A 20,937-nucleotide genomic window follows, 5' to 3' on the forward strand; every position below is an offset into this window, starting at 1 on the left:
GAAGGACATAGTTTTCAACACGCAAAAGCATTTGTTGAAAGCATCAAATCATGCTCAGTATGCCCAGAAATTGCTACTGAACTTCCTCAATTTGTGTATTGTACTATTATTAACGGTAGTTCGTATATAGGAGGCATTAAAAAGCGTTGTTGGCCGATTTTAAACTACAATTGAATATTTTACACTGCTCGAATTGCTGTACCCGAATTGATATATTATTTATCGTGTTATGACACTGGATTACATAATAATTAGGTTCAGTTCAAAAAGAAGAATTAAGCGGTAAAGCGAAAATAGGAATAAGTTGGAACGCTAACGTAGGAAATGTTACCGGCATATCTAACGAATGTAATAATCGTTATATATCAGATGCCCATTCCCATACACGCATGATCTCACCATTCACTTCAAGTTGGTAAGCACTAATGTTACTATTCCTTTCTATCACTTTCGTGACCTTTTCCCAAATCTCTGTACGCTTTTTCTGTTTAATAGATGGATCAGTTAAATAATAATCACGAAGTTGTATTTTTCCAATATACCGATGCTCAACCTCGTGATGCCTGAAAAGAGTAGATTGCTGTTGCAATTTTTCAATCACCTTTTCTGTCAACTCTTTTACCATCTTTTTTTCGCCTATGTACATTTTCAACTTTAAGTAAACTGCACCCATTATAATAAGTACTGCAGAGAGTCCCATAATCCAGTATTTAAGACGGATGAGCATATCCAAAAAGAAGTGCTTTAATTTACATTTGATACTGAATTTCGAGTGCGAGTTGGACCTTATGAAATCATCATGGAACACCAAATCCTGCTTTTCCTTCATTAAAGCCAATGATTTATCCCATAAATAGCCGAATTCCCCATCCTCTAGTTCTTTATCCATATCGAGTCTTTCAATTATGTAGTCCTGAAGGGATCTGAAATCAAGTCCAACCTGGTCGTCGTCTCCGGTGCCACAATTGAAATTGGCATTCCTTTTTGCCAACACATCACAACTCACCTTCACAATTTTATTGATTTTGGCAACTTTCTCAGAATCCAAAACGCATTTATTCAAAGTTGGAATTAACCCAAATCCGGAATACCAAGGTTTTGAAATGGTATAATCCTGTCTGCATTCTAAATGAGAATGCTTGCCACATATCGCGTGTTCGGGACATGGAACGCAGTTCATTTTGAAAGCCTCGTTCAAAGCATCGGCATACTCCGCCAAAGCAGGATGTTCCAACTTGTTAACTGTTAAAAATGGCTTGTAAACCTCATACCCACAAAAGCCAATGGATATTCTCTGTTGGCGATATATTGAAAAAAAGAGAAATGAGAACAAGAAGAATATCCATGTAAAAATGAATCGGTATATTGCAATCCGAGAGATAAAGGGCTTGAGTGACGAGTCAACGGATTTCATGGCGATCATAGATTCCTCTTCCACTCTAGAAGTCTCCTTATCGAATTCATCCTGTAGGTGCTTTAAAACAGTTTCATCCTCTTCAGATGACTGCATTTCTGGTGTGTGTATTTGCGCGCGGATAGACTCGTCGGATGAGGACAAATCATGAGAAGATGTGCTTTTGATAATTTCATGCTTTCTCTCCCTTTTTCCGACTTTATTGGAGATTCAATACGTTTCGTTGGTCCTTTGAGAATCTTACCCTGTGCTTCATTCATTAATTTGAGTGTAAGCGCATTGTTATTTTTCTTTGTAGACTTGATTCTCATATGAGCCTTCTTTTTAGGAGAGCCTACTGGAGTGGAAGCCGAGACGGCCATTATTTTGTTTATATTCAAATTAGATTCGTTGTCTGATACCTCTCTTGGCTCATTAACCGCAGTTATGTAATTAAGAGATGACAATTCTGAGCTTTCAGGATGTAACTCTGATTGGTCTTTGCGCACGACACTACTTCCTGTTTCATTTTCATATCTTTCAAGGCCAGATAAATTGTGTTTTTCATCTGGCTCACCGTCTCTAAGCTGAGAGGTGGTTGATGATGATTCATTAGGAGTATTTTGCTCTTCTCTGGTCTCAGATTTCACATTCTTACCGTCTTTCTGAGTCTTTTCCGGTTTAACATCACTTTTAGACGTTTTTCTCGGGGAGCGACGTGAAGTTTTCCGTCTCTTGGTTGATTTGACAGTATCTTCCCGCTTACTGTCCTCGTTGATGTTATCGTCCTCAAATTTAATGGCAACATTCCTTGGAAACAATGCATCAGTAGGAGCTCCTGATTTCGAAGGTGAACTAATCGGTGAAGACGAAAATTGCTCTTTTCTCCTAGTTGGTTTATAGAAAGAATCGGAATGTGTCAATGTATTTCCATTTTTGTTACTTGTTTCATCCACGCGCTTGAATGGTCTCTTTTTTGGAACTGTAGATTCTATAAATGGGTTAATTGACGTCCTATCTTCGGAAACGGACATAATTGATGAATTCTGTTGTTGTTCTAACAGGTGATGAAGTGTTTTTCGTGATTCCTTGCTAGGTGACTTCAGTATTGGCTTTTCCACTTTGAAGACTTTTTTCCCCGTCTTCACCTTCACAAAATCCGGTGATGATCCTGCGGCCTTTTTTCGGTGTGAAACGTTTTTTTTTGTTTCGACAAACCTGCCATTCTCTTCCCTCAACTTTGGAATCAACTCATCGGAAAAAATCTCTATTAAAGCTGCTTTTCTTGCTTTGGATGGATATGCTATGTCATAATGATCCAAAAGTTGTTTCAAATCCACCACCCGCAATTGATGAGGATCATATCCTGGTTCCAAATATTTCTTTGTATTTTTCTCTTTCATATTGTTGATGAATGAGTAACAATCTCAGATCAATTATAAAATGTGTAAAGTTAAGCGGTTTGTATGATAACAGTTAGTAGTGTACTTTTTTCTCCTGGCACTCTTTTTTACACCATAGGTAGAGATATGATAAACAAACCTGATTTGTGACGCGTCGATTTTAAATAAATTGTGAGAAAAAAATGTCGACGTTACGAGGAGTCGATTGACCAGGTAACTACTTCAAATATTATCATCCCACCATTCCTTCCAGCCTGAATCATTTGATTGCTGTGCTTCAATGAGATAGTTTAAGGAATAATGCAAGCTGTTGAAATAACAACGCAAAATAATATTGTTCCGGCAATCAAGCACGTAGTAACGATAAACACAATAACGGGGGCAAAAAACTTTTCCCATCTTTTTTTCCTCGTTCACCTGGGTGAAATTTTTCAACACTGAAATCTACCGGAAGACACCAGCCCACGGAAAATAAGTTCAGTTCCCTGAAAACGTTGATCCATATACAAACAAGTTAACCATCGAAACAATAGCAGATCTAACGAAATATTGGTTAATCGACGAAAAGCGTGGGAGGTTTATTTTTCTTATATGCTGATGTCTTGCACCTTCCAGCTTAATCAATTAATCGATTACAAGGTCTTCGCGGAATCGATTGAACACGTCTAATCATCAAGCGATATATGTATTTCGATGGTAAAAATAAGTGTACTGCGTAAGGCATGTGAGCGGCGATGTTCTATTTTTTTTCTTGAAAATTTCTGATTTCACTATGCAGGAAAAATAAATTGAAGTTTTAATATAGCTTCCTCTAACGCACTGTTCAGCATTGTTGCGGTGCCTCCTTTGCGTAATCTAACTCCGATAAAAAAAAAAGAGAATCAAGTGCAAATAAAGGACAACGGAAAAAAATATTCCGATAATAATAACAGGGTTAACGCGAAAAAAATAAAAAAAATAAAAAAAAAGATGGCGGATGGAATCTAATCATGAATCACATCGAGAACATACATACACGGATCAAACTTATCCAACGAGGCCTTGAAATATTATTAATAATACAGTAGTTTTGATTTATTTTATCACCCACGACTTAGTAAGAGAAATAAAGGGCGTATTACCGAAATGGTGTAAGAAGCAAGGCTAAGAATATGCACGGCGGAAAAGTGTTAATTTTCCTTTACGGTATCCTACTTTGTGAATATTTATTTGCCCAACTCCGATAGCCTGCCTTGGAATCCGAGAATGCTTGCCGGATAATGCTAACCTCACCGGATCTAAAGTCAATAATTTTTTTTTCTAGCAATTATGAAGATAGCTGTGTTACAGTAGTGGTTATCTATGAGGAAGGTAATTTGAACGGTTCAATTGCATTAATTTTTGAAAATCACGGTAGATATCTCAAATGAAGGTACCTTCTCTACAAATAGGCTATGGCGGAAAACGGTTAGCATTTGTACAAATGAATGGGATCGATAAGAATTACGGGCGGAGAAGTTGAAATGGCAAAGAAGGACTTTTGTCCCGTTCATTGTAAGCATGAACGGTGGAGTATATTTTCAAACGGTCATCGGATTCTGCAGTGAGCGTGGGCTTATCTAAATACCGAAATTACCATGATACAGGTAAAAGAAGGGAGTTTTGAAGGTTACAAAAAAAAGGCAAGTCAAAAGAAAGGTGGCAGTGAAAGCAGAAAAATCTTGAAGGGTGTAAATCATTGAACAATGAATGCTTTTTCAAATTACGGAGAATAACCCACGGAATAGAACTACTTTGAGAAAATAAAACAGTTTGGTAAGTTACTGGAAAATTTCCAGCGTCCATCTCGAGGCTGTGCTGCATGAGTAAAGGACACAAAGCAAAAAAAAAAAATTTTCACGATTAAGAGAAAGGACCCACGCATCTCCGACGGGCGGGATGATGTGATACCAGTGATTAAGCAAAAGTGTCTATTTTAGGTTTCCAAGTTTGTCCGATACAAATTAGGCGGCTTCCTTTTGATGGGCGGCGGAAACATTATATAAGACGAAGTTTAGCACAATTTTCACAGATCAAAGGTTAACGTGTTATCTCAATGTATTTTTTTTTTTTTAAGTTATTCTTCAGAGATATTATAGATTTTATTAGTGCTTCTTGCATCTGATTGATTTATAGGATAATCTTTATATAGTTTCACAACAATGGCTACTATTTCTTTGGCAACATACATCTTCACCAGACTCAAGCAGATCGGTGTTGACACTGTTTTCGGTGTCCCAGGTGATTTCAACTTGGCCTTCCTTGACCACATTGATGAGGTCCCAAACCTCAGATGGGCTGGTAACGCCAATGAGTTGAATGCTGCTTACGCTGCTGATGGATACTCTCGTATCAAGGGTTTCGCTGCTATCTGCACGACTTTCGGTGTTGGTGAGCTTTCTGCCACTAACGGTATTGCCGGTGCTTACGCTGAGCACGTTGGTTTGATCCACATTGTCGGTTCCCCAACCATCAGCGCCGAGCACAACAAGCTTCTTTTGCACCACACTCTGGCTGATGGTAAGTTCGATATCTTCAACAAGATGTCCAGACACATCACTTTGAAGACCGCTGCTTTGGATGACATCACTACTGCCCCAGCTATCATTGATGACCTTATCAGAACTGGTTACATCTACAAGAGACCAGTGTACGTTGAGGTTCCATCTAACTTGGGTGAGGAACAGGTTCCTGCTGCTCGTCTTAACACTCCAATCGACTTGAGTCTCCCACCTAACGACCCAGCTGCCGAGAAGGAGTTTGTCCAGGAGGTTATCGATAAGATCACCAAGGCTACCAAGCCATGTATCTTGGTCGATGCTTGTGCCGTCAGACACGATGTCAAGAACTTCGTTGCTGACTTGGTCAATGCTACCAAGTACCCAGTCTACGTTACTCCTATGGGTAAGTCTGCCTTTGATGAGGATAACGAGAGATTCTGCGGTGTCTACGTCGGTGCTCTTTCTAAGCCAGATGTCAAGGAGTCTTTGGAGAACTCCGATTTGATTCTTTCTATCGGTGGTTTGCTTTCCGACTACAACACTGGTGCCTTCACTTACCAGTACCACACCACCAACGTCGTCGAGTTCCACTCTGACTACTGTAAGGTCAAGTCCGCTGTTTACCAGGGTATCCAGATGCAGGCTGCTTTGGCTAAGATCATTAAGGCTTTGTCCAGCGTTAACTTGAACTACGTCCCAACTCCAGTCCCAGCTTCCGTCTCCGAGTACAAGCAGGTCCAGAAGGTTACTTCCGGTAAGATCACCCAGGAGTTCTTGTGGAGAAAGCTTTCTTACTTCCTCAAGGCTGACGATGTTATCGTCTCTGAGACCGGTACCTCTTCCTTCGGTATCTTGCAATGCCACTACCCAGCTGGTGTCACTGCCATCTCCCAGGTCTTGTGGGGTTCTATTGGTTACGCTCTCCCATCTTCCGTCGGTGCCGCTTTCGCTGCCGATGAGATCAGCAAGGACAAGAGAGTTATCTTGTTCACCGGTGAGGGTTCTTTGCAGTTGACTGTCCAGGCTATCTCCGATGCCTTCAGACGCCACTTGCACCCATACTTCTTTGTCTTGAACAACAAGGGTTACACCATTGAGAAGCTTATTCACGGTTTGCACGCTGAATACAACAACATTCAGACCTGGGACCACCAGAAGCTTTGCGGTGTCTTCCATGACAAGGATGACTACGAGAACTACAAGGTCTCCACTGTTCAGGAATTGAACAAGTTGTGGTCTGACCCAGAGTTCAACAAGCCAACCAAGTTAAGATTGATCGAGATCATGTTGGATGAGTTCGATGCTCCAAAGAACTTGATCGGCCAGGCTAAGTTGTCCGAGACCATCAACTCTGGTAACTAAGCTAGATTGGTGTAGAGTTGCAGTCATATTCTGTGTTTAATTTTACGTGTTTTTAACACACATTTATATCACGATTAATTGGAATGATTTTAATTATTAACTTATCTGGTGTATATATGATCGCATATGAATAAAAGTTTTTCTAAGTTAAATTTGTTGTGTGGTGCGGGTGCATTACTCTGTAGATGAGTCTCTTTCTATATTTGTTCTGAAAGCTACCGTACGCTGTTCTATGTAGTTCGATTGAATAATGTTTAAAGTAGTCCTTTTTTTCTAGTTACTTATATATATCTAGTGACGTGAGATCGCACGTTTCCCTTAAAACATACCCTCGATCTCCTCATTCTCGCCAATATCCACATTCATGAATCCTGAATAAGTTGGTAATCCTGGAATAGTCATTATCTTACCAGCCAACGCGTACAAGTATCCGGCACCAGCACTAATTTTGATCTCTCTAATTGGGAAAGTGAATCCAGATGGAGCACCCTTCAACTCAGGGTCATGCGAAAGCGAATACTGTGTCTTTGCAATGCAGATTGGCAAGTGAGACAAGCCCTGTTTCTCATATCTTGCAATTTGCTGCTTGGCAAGGTCCGATAGTTCAATATTCTTTGCTCCATATGTCTTCGTAGCAATGTCGTTGAGTCTGTCTTCGATACTTCCATCAAGATCATACAAGAACTTCAAAGGTTTCTTACCAACAGGTGCCTCCTTAGTTGCTCTAATGACGGCCTTAGCTAGATCAATCGCACCTTTTCCTCCCTCAGCAAAGTGGTTTGAAACAGCTGTGGCAAATGCACCTGCCTTCTGTGCCTCCTTTGTAATAGCCTCGATTTCAGCATCCGTATCAGTTCCAAACTTGTTGACGGCAACGACAACAGGCGATCCATATGCCTTTGCATCGGCAATTTCTTTGGCTAAGTTGGAAGCAGCACCCTTGGCAACGAAGTCAACATTTTCGCTGAGATACTCTGGTGGAATTGCACGTCCAGGTTTCACGCCTGGTGCACCACCATGTAGTTTCAAAGCTCTAACGGTGGTAACGATGACAACAACATCAGGTCTCAAGCCCGAGGCCCTGCACTTAATATTGAAGAAACGTTCACCTCCCATGGAGAAATCGAAACCAGCCTCAGTGACGACAAAGCCCTTCTTGCCGGTTTCAGCGGAAGAAGCACCGTCCTTGGTCTTTGGAGAACCAACAAGTTTGAGAGCGAGTTTATCTGCGACAACAGATGAGGCACCGATGGAAATGTTGGCGAATGGACCAGCATGAACAAAGACAGGTGTTCCTTCCAATGTCTGCATCAAGTTAGGATTGATTGCATCCTTCATTATGACAGTCAACGCTCCGGCAACACCAATATCATCAGCAGTAATTGGGGTGCCGTCTCTACTCGAGGCAACAACAAGGCGTGCAATACGCTGTCTCATGTCCTTCAAGCCAGTTGAAAGTGCCAAAATAGCCATCAACTCGGAGGCGACGGTAATGTCGAATCCGGTCTTTCTGACAAAGCCCTTTTCTGAAGGTGACTGTCCAATGGTGATTCCTCTGAGCATACGATCGTTAACATCGACAACACGCTTGACGGTAATGGTGTCCGGATCGATGTTCAACTTGGCAAACCTTGTAATCTCCTCTGGGGTAAGCGTGTCCGGATCGGTCTTTGATATTCCAAGCTTCTCCAATCTTCTAAGCATGGACTGGGTGAAGTACTTAGTTCCATCTTTCTTCTTTGGAATAAGCCTCTTGTAGAACGATTTGTCCGACTGTCTGGACTCGTGGAAGGCGCGAGCATCAACAGCTGCTGCAAGAAGGTTGTTTGCAGCCTCAATGACGAGAATATCGCCGGTCAATTGAAGGTTGAACTCCTCCATAGGAATGACCTGTGCGTATCCTCCACCTGCAGCACCACCTTTCACACCAAATGTTGGTCCCATTGAAGGCTGACGAACATTGGCAACTGCTGGAACACCCAGGTGTGCACCCAAAGCCTGCACCAAACCCATAGTCGTGGTAGATTTACCCTCGCCAAAAGGTGTAGGAGTAACACCGGCAACAAGAACATAGTAGCCGTTGTCTCTACGATTCTTCAACCGGTCGTATGCCTTCAAATTCACCTTTGCCTTGTGATCACCGAACGACTCGAGTTCTCCAGGCAAAATGCCCAACTCCTTGGCAATAGTACCAATTGGTTTAGGCTGCTGGGATCTGGAAATCTCGATATCCGACGGAATAGGGTTCTTTGGGTGGATTTTAAGAGGCTTGCACGTGGCAGGCTTCAAGTATGCCGAATATTGCTGACGGGCGGCTTCGAAAGCGTTGGAAATCAACATGGCAACAGTCATAGGACCAACACCACCTGGCACAGGTGTAATCCAAGAAGCCTTTTCCTTGGCCTTGTCGAACTCAACATCACCAACGGCTCTGTGTCCGGTCTTCTTCGTAGCATCTGGAACGTAGTTCATACCAACGTCGATGACAATTGCACCTTCCTTAATCCAGGAACCCTTGACGAACTCCTTCTTTCCCATGGCAACAATCAAAATGTCGGCCTTGGACACGATTTCTGGAATGTTCTTTGTATGGCTATGGCAAACGGTGACAGTGCAGTCGGCCTTTCTCAACATGGCGGCAACAGGCGAGCCAACAATATCGGATCTGCCGACAACAACTGCATTTTTACCAGCGAGCGAAACTCCAGTTTCTTTCAAAAGCTTCATGCAACCGTTAGGCGTACATGGATAGAAATGAGGGCTTCCATGTCTTTTGGCAAGCTCTCCCACATTGTACCTGTCAAAACCATCAACATCTTTGCTTGGCAACACACTGTTGGTCACCTTAGTCTCGTCAATGTGCTTTGGTAGTGGAAGCTGGATCAAGATACCATTGACATCGATGTTATCGTTCAACTTGGCAATGATGTTTAGCAGAGTGGTTTCATCCACATCCTCTGGGAGATTGATCACATTACAGCTCACACCAGCCTTTGTGCTGACTTTTTGTTTTCTGTGGACATATGCAGATGAATCAGGTCTGCTTCCAACTTGAATAATTGTCAATGAAGGCTTGAATTCTGGGAATTTCTCCTGATACTTTAGAACGTTTGCACGAACCTCCTCTCTGACTTTCTGTGCAACCTTCTTACCAGATAGGATCTTTGCCTCTAATGCTGTAGCACTCGAGGAAAAGGATCTCATCAAAGCTGAAGTTTTTCTGACTCCGGCCACCTGACGGAGCACCCGGGTGGTCAATAAAGTTCTAGAAGAAGCAATTCTAAACATTGTACGATCTAAAGTGCTGTTAGCTAATAGCTCTCAGCCAATGTATAATGTGCTGATCCAATCAACATCCACCAAGAAGGGTTGGTTTCTCGATTGAAATGTCGGCATGGTTCAATTTGACTGCTTTTAAATCTTGATCTTCTTTTTTTTTTCAAAAAAATTTTTTCAGTCATCGTGGGATTGCCAAATTCGGACTCCTCCTGAATTTTGACTCCTCGTTATCTTACACCGGTTCATCGTCCCGTCAGCTACCTAAGATGCTCGATTCTGACTCTGCCATTCACATGTAGATCTAATTAACAGAGGCAATTTAGACAGGCGTAAGTTTCGAGATCACAAACGTATTTTTTAAAATACAAATCGAAGGTTGCAAAATATTCATGTTTTCCCCTGAGCATAACGCTTTAAAGTTTCATGCATTCCGTGTTCAGCAAAATTGGGATTTTTTTTTTTCTTTAAAATCCTTAAGCCATAAAATAATATACTACAAAAAAATCAACCGTACTTCTTGCACCATTTGATATGTATGTTTCTTCCACATTATCCTAATGCGCAGTATCCCTTTGTATACCACCAATAATGAAGGCTGGCCCCAGATTAAGGTCATCATCAGTACTGCAATGGATTTGTCATAGAATATCATGCAAGCTATTTTTTCACACCCGTTCTCGGCCTATTTTTACTTTAGCGAAGTGTGTAGAAAAAAAAACATATAAACCAATCAATCGAACCGGAAGTACTGAAAAATTTAAGGGGAGGGATCAAGCCACAAATCTGACGGAGTTCTTCACGGCCTCTTTACCTCCGAATATCCTGGAGTGGAACAAGATTTCGGCAAAAAAATGCCAAACATTATGCTGAACATTATTCTTTCATGGACAAACAACATCCATCGTAAATTTCGGAGCCCACTACACTACCGTTAGCAGTTAGATTCATACGTTAAACTATGTACAAAGAGAAACGACCGCGTGAATATGGTTAAAATAAATAATGCACAAAGAGCACGCATCAGGAATGATGGAAAATATTCAGGCACGTGCCTCCTTACCTCTTGGCCTGTCTCTAACCTTATTCTTATTAACATGCTTGCCAGTTCTGGTCTTAAAGCCACCCTTGGCAAGCACACCCCATGGGGACATCGAGAGCTTGTTTGACTTCGATTTACCTCTACCACCACCCATAGGATGGTCACATTTGTTCATCGCGACACCCCTGACTGTAGGTCTAATACCCTTATGCCTGGATCTACCGGCTTTACCGAGAGATTCATTGTGATGTGCCGCATTGGAAACAACACCCAATGTAGCACAAGCTCCCAGGGACACATACCTCTGTTCTCCGCTCTGAAGTTGAATCACTGCCTTGTTCTTTTCCGGCAACTTGGACACCACACGACCGTACGAACCTGCTGCACGACAATATTTGGCTGGACCATTTTCATGCTCTCCAATACTATGGATAATGGTTCCCACAGGGAGCATACTGATCGGCATACAATTCCCCTTCCTTGTAATACGCACAGAGAGAATTGCAGGATCAATCTTTCCACCCATCTCCCTGATCAAACGTTTCGGAATTCCTGATCTGAACGATTCAACTTCATCTCCTGCACGCAATCCTTCACATGCAATGATGTAACTCAATGTTCCCGAGGCCTCATGCTTTATAAGTGCTATATGTGCAGTTCTGTTCGGGTCATACTCGATTCTCACCACTTTCTGGCGTCCTGGCATAATTCTTTCATAATCAATGAGTCTAATTCTTCTTTTGTGACCACCTCCACGATGCCGAACTGTGATTCTACCAGTTCTATTTCTTCCCGCAGAGTCAACCTTTCGCATAGTAAGGGGCTTATATGGCTTGCCTTTCCAAAGATACGGATATATTGGCTTTCTCCACCATCTTATACCTGGCGATGTCGGTTTCACTCTTTTCATGGCCACCTTCTCTTTGGAAAGTTCTAGCTGTCTTCTTGTCAACTCATCTTGCTTTTCCAACTCAGTAACATCTGCTTCTCTTCTTCCTAAGGAATCATTGGCATTTCTCTTCTCTGTGGCTCCCACTGTTGAAGCAAATCTTTGTTGTGCAAATGCACTCAGAAAATTGTATGATCTCACATGGGATGCAACCAATGATGATTGCTGTTGTGTTGATGGTAAAATCCCTTTAATGGACCGTCCTATCGTCCACCGAAACATCATACCAATTTATTAACTGAACGTTTTATAAAATGCGTTTGTGAGGTCTATTTGTTGATAACAACTTGTTAGTTAGCTGAGACCGCTAATCTCTCTTTTTTATTTTACGCAGGCCAATATTTTTGAGATCTTTTTTTTTTCGCTAAACTCTACTTTTCTTCTCTGAAAGTCCTATCGCCATATGCTGACGTAACGAACAATGTCTTATATGGTGAAACAACCCTGTGTAGTATATAAATCTGATGTTTAATAGTGAATCAAAATAACACTGATAATGCTTGCTAATAATGTATGCTGGACACTGTATTGGGGAAAGAACATTTACAGTGCGCATAAACAAATGAGAACTTGGGATTCTAAATTTTACTATTCCAAAAAAAAAAAAATAAAAAAGGAGGACTTGGTAATAGAGGTGCTTAAATGAAAAAAAAAGTAAGGAAGGGGTCAGGGCAATGAACAATAGGTTCACAACGCCCAAAGCTACTTGAAAGCAAGAGAACTGATTATTGTGTTACGCCCTCTTTAAAAGTATAGGTTCTACTTAGATCGGATGGGCAATTATACATGTTGTTCTATAAAACGAGAACCTTCACACATGCTTTAATTTTCATTCCTTTAACCATCACCACTAGGCAAGAGATGAGTGTAAACAGCAATAAGAACTTCAATATTGTTAATAGGAGGGTTGCTGGTAATTTTTAGAGAAAACATATTCAACATATAACGGGATAGTATTACGTGTGCGAATACATCTAAGCATCCTTTACTTCGTAGGAAATAAACCAGAGAAGTCATGACAAACGTTAATACGGCACTAAAAGCCTCTGGAGTCTCATACATCAATATGTAGATAATAATTTTCATTATTCCTGCACCATTACCCTGACATCACCGAAATCTTTGCATATCGCTTCATTCATAGCGGTGGGCACTTTATGAGAAATCATCGATATTGAAAATTCATGAAAAGCTGCAGATGATTTACAGGCAATCTTCAGATGATTATTAATAAATTTCTACACTTTTATCACACTAGGCTTGCCAGCACTTGTGGATTCTTTTTGTTGTTCCTCTCCAAAAAATATTCTTCCGTATAAACCAAGGGGTCGTGCTTTGCAGGATCCGATTGTATAGAATACTCTTAATCAAATAAATTTGAACTCTACATGTCAGTAATCGGTTAAATGAAAGTTAATAATACATGCTTGCAAGGAAAGCAATACCCAATAAAATGCTAGTAGCATGTCTTGAAGTCTTTAAAATGTTTGTTTGGTCTAGTTACGCGTTCCGTCCTGTCTCCATTCTCATAGACCAAATTATGTAAGCAACAAAAGAAGAAAAAACGTGTACATGACGGTTATGCCGGACAAATGAAAAGAAACTATTTTATTAGGACAGTACAAATTGAACAAGAGGATATCGATAAACTACAGTGACCTTTATGGAGACTTTTAAGAATACTCTAGGGAAACATAAGAAGGATACATTTATACTACGCATCTAAAAGGAAAAAAGGAGTGGATAGTGAAATGTCGAAGAAAATAATTTATATTAGTACACGGCAGAAAAAAAGAAACACAGGAAACTTAGGATTGATTTTCTCGCAACTAAAAAAAAAAAGGAAGAAATCCGTTAATATAAGCTTTTAAAGTTTACAGCTTCTCGTTTAAGACATCCCACAAAAGCTTTTAGCATTCCAAATTCATCAATTCACAAAATGGTTGCACGTCAATTTGTTAGATGCTTGGCCACTGCGGTCAAATCAGTGAAGCCACCTGTTGAGTTGTTTGGCCTTGATGGCACATACGCATCAGCATTATATACAGCGGCAGCCAAAAACAACAGCCTTGACAAGTCATTTGCTTCAATGTCTAAGCTTTCAGAAACTATCAACAAAGATCCTAAGGTGATGCGGATTCTTTCGAACCCATCATTGTCTGCCGGCTCCAGAAAAGAGGTTGTTTCCGTGTTGTCCCAGCAACTTAGCTTGGATCCAATGGTTTCTAACCTTTTGACTGTTTTGGCCGAGAACAACCGTTTGGAAATTTTCAAGGAGGTGTCTAAGAAATTCGCTCTTTTGAACGATGCCCATAACGGTGTCGTTGAAGCCAGAATTGTCAGTGCAAAGGCCTTGGATGAGAGAGTTCTTGCTAAATTGGATAGAGCCATCAGCCACTCAAAGTTCGTCCAGAATGGTCAGCACTTGAAGATTAAAAACGAGGTTGACCCATCAATTTTGGGAGGTTTGATTGTGGAGGTTGGAGATAGGTCGGTGGATCTTTCTGTGCAGACCAAGGTCATCAAATTGAACAGAGCTATTTCAGAAAACATCTAAATGATGGAAATAAATCTTGCTACACATTATTAGAAGGCAGGGCTTTGTATTCACTCCTCGCCTACTATCATTATAACTCAATACATATTCTGACGTTTTATATTTAAATGTTGCTGTCTGTAGGTAATGTATGATCACGTACTTTATTGTGGTTTGAATAATTTTGGCTTTAACAGGTAAACTGCGCGCTCGCTCTGCTTATTCCTAGGTTCTTCTTTTTTTTACCGCTTGAAATGAGTGAGGGTACTTGTCCTGGAGCACTCTCTCACCCTATTTATTATTTTTTTGAACCCATGTATTTATTTCGTGAATGAACAACTTCCATGAGCGAAAGGAATGATTTTTTTTTTCTTGTTGTTCCACACTCTATTTTTCATTTATTTCACCCCAACTGTTACCGCAATTCAGATCATCGACACCTCAAATATAAAACCAACGTGTAATCTGTTCAGAATTTTTAGTCATTCTACAGACACTGTATATCAAGCACTGAGGTGCTTCAAGGCTTATCCAATATCACCCCTCCTCCGTACTGATTCAAGCAGACATCTATAATAATGCAAGAGGAATTGGAAAAGGGAATAATCTCTCTGGATATTAACGATACTGCCTCAGACATCGACATAACAGATACGTTTCAGGAGGTCATCGGAGAAATAGATTATGGTACCGTGGTGAAATCGCAGCAGTTTAAACTTCTTCATGGTACACATGCTTTGGAAGTAATGAATCCCAAGCTTGACACATCTTTGCTACCTACAATTCAGTTTGATTTATGTTCTGTGAATTCAATGGAAAAAGTCAACTCCATCATTGTCGGGATTTTTGACGCATTATGTGCATGGCTGGACAACAATTCCCTTAGTGTATCGGTATTTAGTTGTGCATACATAGAGAGACTTTTAGTGAATTACAGACAGTGTGGTGTAAGCGGGTTAGACTTTCACACACATAGTGGGAACAAACAAGAGCACGAAAAGCAGGAAAATTCAATTTCAGATATACTACAGTCTAATGATGAATCTATAATACTGAAGGATGCAATTCTTCGAACATTTTGTGTTTCAATTCTTCAGTTTGTGAAGTTCGTGATTAAGATGGGACTTGCTGGTGTCATTTACGAAGAAGAAGATCTTAATACACAAACAATGAACATGAACATAATTCAGGAAGTGGATTTGGATCGCTCAGTTTTGGAACTATCTCGTGTTATGACATGGGTTCAAACCCATACGACTGAGAAAAATCCAAAGAGTGCTGATTTTCAGTTTTGTTACGACTCCCTTAAGCTGGTTAATTGCATGCTAGAAATTCCAAAGGTTTTGAACCTAAATTTGCAGCCGTATTCGAACATTAAGAATGAGAAGTCAAACTCAAGTTCAAAGCTTCATGAAATCAGAAAGAATGTAACCGAATGTCTTTCTATAATTAAAAAACTATCAAGCCTTACTTCTTATGTGGAAGGTCTACCGGAGATACAAGGCTGCTTCAGTACTAATGTTCAGAAACACTTAGATAATTGCAGCCCTCCAAAGCCAGTTGTTCTTTTGAAATTTGATGATACGATGCAAAATTTGGACAGACTAATTACAGACTCACTAGCAGTTTTGAGACTGGTCGATGTTGAGGATTCTGTGCAGATGGTCGAATACTTGTCATATCTTATGAATAAAAGGGAATCAACAGATGATGAAGATGATATTCTTGGCATGCATGTGGTTGCCCGTTCAGTCTTGCAACTATTCCTGATTAGGGATGATGAATCCATTTTTGGCAGTAAAAATTATAACATCAGCAGTTTGCTGACAGATTTTATGACAAAGATAGCAACACAAAATGCGAAGATATTTGATATAAACAAAAAGGAAGTCCAGGTTGCAATGGGCGAACTTTTGTCCAACATCAAATTCCCGTTTTATAATTTCTTGACATGTGTTTCACAGAACCCTGCAAGGCAAAGGCAGATTTGTGGAAGGGAGATCATACTTTGGGACAGGTTTCAAGTGGATGCTGAAAACTTGGAGTTGAAATTTAATAACCTGTTCCCTGATAATTTTGATGGTGCATCTTTCCCAATAATGCCGATTGCATCCTTTATATACTATTCGAAGTTGAAGAAAATGATCCAGCTGGTACTCAAAAACGTTGAATTGCATCTCTACAAAGATTTAAGCGAGCTCAATATTGGCTACTGGGGTGTTTCTTATTTGATAGATTATCTCCTTCAGCATTTGAACAGACTTATAGATCTAGTCAAGTTAAGACAGAAGCAAGTGAATATTCTTTATGCGTCACTTGGCAAGGCGAGGGGGAAGAAGAAGGAAGAACTTATGAAGTTGTACAAGAAGAAATCTGCACCAGTGCCGGATCTTATTAGGACACAAAAATATCTCGAATATGAGGTGAGTAAATTTTCTATTTTAAGAGGAATAATCGAAGTTAAGCTCGTGGAACTGCAAATACTTAATTACTTTGGCTATTTGAAACTTCCCAGAATGTGCAAAGTACCAGAGCAAATGCTTTTCGAGATCCAATTTAAACCAATTCAATCTGTTGGCGTTCCAGAGATGCCAAGCTTTGATGATTATCAAAAGACATTGAATAGATTCAATGATGCTTTTAAGGAGGTGTTGCGGCAGAATGACTTCGGATACTTTAAGAAGTTGATCACGGTAAAGGCACATAATTTAAACGATTACTTCCACAGTATTGAAAAACAATTAAAGGAACTAGGCTTTCCATCTTTTCTAAGCGATATCATTTCATCTGATATCAAGAATTTGAGACGCGCTTCGATTTATGCCGAACTCTCCATCAACAAGTTGATAAGGATTTTAGGAGACAACTCGGAAAATCACAAGAACTTGAATATATCGATAGAGCGCCTGCATCAAAATCCTTATTTTCCGAATATTCAAGTTGAATTGATGAAGCAGACGTCGGATGCTCATAAAACTAATTGATACATCATGATATATAAACTTTTTTTTTATTATTCTGCTACTAAATCCAGACGGATTACATGATAAAAAATTTCGCATGAACATACATTAATTCGCAAGAGTTAAGGAAACCGGGCGGTGGCTATACTATCAGTTGGCATCCGTTAAAGATACTTTTCATAGTGCACCGGTTTTTCTCTATGCTGGATTGAAGACTATATTTAGTAGTATCGTAACGTATTTCGGAAGAGCGTATGTGGAGGGAAAAAATACAGTCCAGCCGATCGACCCGATCATGAAAGAGAGAATGTGCAGTAGAAAATTGCGGGAACCAACCCTCGCACCTCCAGGTGGAAAATGCGTGCGGCCGAATTTTATTAGGCCCTCCATGGACCAATAGTGTGTAGCGAGGGAAAAAATATTGGAGGGAGCGGAAACCCACTTCGAGAAAGCCCGCGTTGGAGAACTTTTTTTTTCAGTGGGTTAGGCTAGGAAAATTTTCCAGGTGCAGCGAACGGTTAAAGGAAGCTTATAACTGATTTTCAATATTTTCTTGCTTTAAAGGTTTTTGGTCGAATCGGTTCCTTTTGACAAGCAGCAAACAATCAATAGATAACTATTAACAAAATGCCTCCAAAGTTCGATCCAAATGAAATCAAGTACCTTTACATGAGAGCCGTTGGTGGTGAAGTCGGTGCTTCAGCTTCTTTGGCCCCAAAGATCGGTCCTCTTGGTTTATCTCCAAAGAGAATTGGTGACCAGATTGCTAAGGCTACCAAGGATTTCAAGGGAATTAAGGTCACTGTTCAGCTGAAGATTCAGAACAGACAGGCTGAGGTTTCTGTTGTTCCATCTGCTTCATCTCTTATCATCAGTGCCCTTAAGGAGCCACCAAGAGACAGAAAGAAAGACAAGAACATCCAGCACTCTGGTAACTTGACTTTGGACCAAATCTTTGAGATTGCTAAGACCATGAGCGAGAAGTCCTTCGGTAAGACGTTGGCTTCTGTCTCCAAGGAGATCTTGGGAACTTGCCAGTCTATTGGATGTACCGTTGATGGAAAGCCTCCACATGATGTCATTGAGGCTATCGATGCCGGTGAAGTTGATGGTAAGTTTTAATGAAATACAACATTTTTTTTTTTTTGTTATTTGTGAACCTTTACTAACAATTCTAAATTTTTAATAGTTCCTGAAAACTAAATCAGTTGTTGAACTTTAAGAGACAAATAAATCCAAGAGTTTGCATAGGGATTCATCCGAATGGTATATATGTATATCCTACTCAGAGTTAATAAATGCTGTTACTAATATATGGTATTTCCGGATCGTTTTAGGAGCTAAAAGCAGTTGCATGAGTTTTTACCTTTCTTTTTTCACGGCAATGATACGATATCGTAACATACGTCATGATTTTATTTATTTCGCAGTTCATATGCACCCTAGGTTAAGAAGTTTGCTAACACTCTGAAGCCAAATCTCTCAATATTTGGATTCAATTTTGAATGCAAACAAAATCAAAAATGTCTATTACTTACCGTGCAATTCTCTCAATGTATTGTACGGTCCTTTTTTAACCCAGACAACTGTGAAATCTTGACGCATTTTTTTTCTTTTTTTTTTGCTTTGCCTGCCTGCTCGTTACACTCTGATTCCAAGGAATAATCGTAGCTGTTTAAACAAGTAGGTTTTGTATTAGTTATAGTGACCTATGTTGATCGTATCGTCTCACGTTCGGTACTTTTTCATCGGTCTATCTTTATTTTATTTTTTTTCTAGTGAGATCGCGCGGCTCGTAGTCGATTGGGGTTGTTTACTTTTTAGATGAATTGGTAGTGGGAAGATCAACATGAAATTGTTGTGTCTGAACATCAAATACTTTTGAGCTTTTTCCTCGATTACTTTCATAAAAACACAAAATAAATCATCTGAATAAAAGAAATCGAATTATTTCTAATTGTCGATAGAATGACAAATGCTATTGACACAGCATTCGCAAAAGCTGTAAGTACTCTACAGAAATTGTCCATATGGTCAGCTCAGTACCCAGCTTTGAAACCACCACAGGCAGATAGAGTAGAATTGTATGGATTGTACAAACAGGCAACTGAAGGTGATATCTCCAATCAAAATGTGCCATTTCCTACGGGCGATTCTCAAGAAAGTGACGTTGCAAGGTGGAAATGGCGTTCATGGAAAGGAAAAGAAGGAATGTCAAGTGAAGATGCCAAACAGCATTATACACAATATCTTTTGAATATGATGAAGATATATGCCAGCGGATATGACGATACCGAGATTCTCGAGTCAGAATTAGAAGTAGCACTCCAAAATGCAAAGGAATCAACGTTAGAATCAAGGAAGCCTGCAAGATCAGAGTATACCAACTTCGATACATCTGCTGGACATCAAGGAGTTAGAAGAGCAGAATCTCCAGCTGTGTCTCTTTATAGAGTTGCATCTAGCGGATTCAACAGTAAAATTGCTAGACCACCGTCCAGGAGCTACTCGACAACAAATACCAACCAGAACATTAAAAATGACAACACCGGTTTCGGCGGCATCACTGGAGAATCGGATGTTGCAGGCAATTTTGATTTGAAAGATGATGAAACAAACGAATTCGTGAATCCAAGTCGAATAGATTTTATTCGGTGGCAGAATCAGGTGAATTATGCCCTAACGAAGATAACACAGAAGTTGGACAGAATGAATAACGATCAGCCGACAACCTCATCTCTAAACTTATCACAGAAGGATTCCGGAATTCTGGCGAAAGGAAATAATACAAACACAGACAAGTTAAACACAAATCATGAAAAACGATTTCTAAAACTACTATACGAGTTACGGAAAATCACCACAGACACCATGTTGAAGATTTACAACTACAGTAAATCATGTTTCAGCTCAGCCAGGTCGCGTACCGGGATCATCGTTCTTATATATCTTATCATTCAGCTACGAAAGTCCTTTCGATTTCATTCTTTCTACCAAAAACTCGCTTCAACGATGATCCGTCTTTTCTCTCGTTTGCAGACATATTTCGATAGGGGACATTCCAGAAGTTTGAAAACGAACAATGCTTCTCATGTTATAGTTGGAAACTTATGCTGAATTCTGCCTACATAGATATAGACCACGACTGTATAAATTTGCAGTAATTAAAAATGGGTAGGGTGCTTCAGATTTTGCAATTAGATGAAATAGATGAAATTCCGCTCTGACTTGTAACTTTTGGAGTGAATGAACAAAATATGGTATGTATATTGCTACGCGGCTGAAGGTCGTTAAACAATAGCATTCCAAATTATTTCCGAGCCAACATATCTCCTCGTTTTTTTTTTTTTTTTTTTTTTTGTAGATTTTTGCCCTGCTTACTAATTAAAATTAATGGGGTTTAGTACCGAGGAAAATGGACTCAAATCAGGAGTACGGAGAATTATGCCAGTTAATTTGCTGCCAGACCTTGGTCATGAAAGATTATCATTCTT

The 20,937-nt window shown here is 40.0% G+C and overlaps 8 protein-coding genes across 8 annotated transcripts; 5 read left to right on the top strand and 3 right to left on the bottom strand.

The window, feature by feature from the left end:
* Positions 1–358: 358 nt before the first annotated feature.
* BRETT_001566 (uncharacterized protein) lies at positions 359–2,796 on the bottom strand (the record flags this gene model as incomplete). Its single annotated transcript, XM_041280113.1, has 2 exons — positions 359–1,611; positions 1,659–2,796. The coding sequence occupies 2 exons, from the start codon at positions 2,794–2,796 to the stop codon at positions 359–361; spliced, it is 2,391 nt and encodes a 796-aa protein (XP_041134996.1).
* Positions 2,797–4,976: 2,180 nt separating this feature from the next.
* On the top strand, positions 4,977–6,677 carry BRETT_001567 (uncharacterized protein; the record flags this gene model as incomplete). Its single annotated transcript, XM_041280114.1, has 1 exon — positions 4,977–6,677. The coding sequence occupies one exon, from the start codon at positions 4,977–4,979 to the stop codon at positions 6,675–6,677; it is 1,701 nt and encodes a 566-aa protein (XP_041134997.1).
* A 318-nt stretch (positions 6,678–6,995) lies between these two features.
* Positions 6,996–9,965, bottom strand: MIS1_1 (mitochondrial C1- tetrahydrofolate synthase precursor; the record flags this gene model as incomplete). The annotated part of the gene is made up of 1 exon (XM_041280115.1): positions 6,996–9,965. One exon carries the CDS (start codon positions 9,963–9,965, stop codon positions 6,996–6,998), a length of 2,970 nt encoding a protein of 989 aa, XP_041134998.1.
* A 1,031-nt stretch (positions 9,966–10,996) lies between these two features.
* RML2 (mitochondrial 54S ribosomal protein rml2) lies at positions 10,997–12,169 on the bottom strand (the record flags this gene model as incomplete). The annotated part of the gene is made up of 1 exon (XM_041280116.1): positions 10,997–12,169. One exon carries the CDS (start codon positions 12,167–12,169, stop codon positions 10,997–10,999), a length of 1,173 nt encoding a protein of 390 aa, XP_041134999.1.
* A 1,714-nt stretch (positions 12,170–13,883) lies between these two features.
* Positions 13,884–14,501, top strand: ATP5 (ATP synthase F0 subcomplex subunit OSCP atp5; the record flags this gene model as incomplete). Its single annotated transcript, XM_041280117.1, has 1 exon — positions 13,884–14,501. The coding sequence occupies one exon, from the start codon at positions 13,884–13,886 to the stop codon at positions 14,499–14,501; it is 618 nt and encodes a 205-aa protein (XP_041135000.1).
* A 557-nt stretch (positions 14,502–15,058) lies between these two features.
* BRETT_001571 (uncharacterized protein) lies at positions 15,059–17,464 on the top strand (the record flags this gene model as incomplete). Its single annotated transcript, XM_041280118.1, has 1 exon — positions 15,059–17,464. One exon carries the CDS (start codon positions 15,059–15,061, stop codon positions 17,462–17,464), a length of 2,406 nt encoding a protein of 801 aa, XP_041135001.1.
* Positions 17,465–18,070: 606 nt separating this feature from the next.
* RPL12A (60S ribosomal protein L12A) lies at positions 18,071–18,565 on the top strand (the record flags this gene model as incomplete). Its single annotated transcript, XM_041280119.1, has 1 exon — positions 18,071–18,565. One exon carries the CDS (start codon positions 18,071–18,073, stop codon positions 18,563–18,565), a length of 495 nt encoding a protein of 164 aa, XP_041135002.1.
* Positions 18,566–19,411: 846 nt separating this feature from the next.
* BRETT_001573 (uncharacterized protein) lies at positions 19,412–20,560 on the top strand (the record flags this gene model as incomplete). The annotated part of the gene is made up of 1 exon (XM_041280120.1): positions 19,412–20,560. The coding sequence occupies one exon, from the start codon at positions 19,412–19,414 to the stop codon at positions 20,558–20,560; it is 1,149 nt and encodes a 382-aa protein (XP_041135003.1).
* Between the last annotated feature and the right edge of the window lie 377 nt (positions 20,561–20,937).

The sequence above is a fragment of the Brettanomyces bruxellensis genome, chromosome 4, assembly GCF_011074885.1.
Source record: "Brettanomyces bruxellensis chromosome 4, complete sequence".
Taxonomy (NCBI): Eukaryota; Fungi; Ascomycota; class Pichiomycetes; order Pichiales; family Pichiaceae; genus Brettanomyces; species Brettanomyces bruxellensis.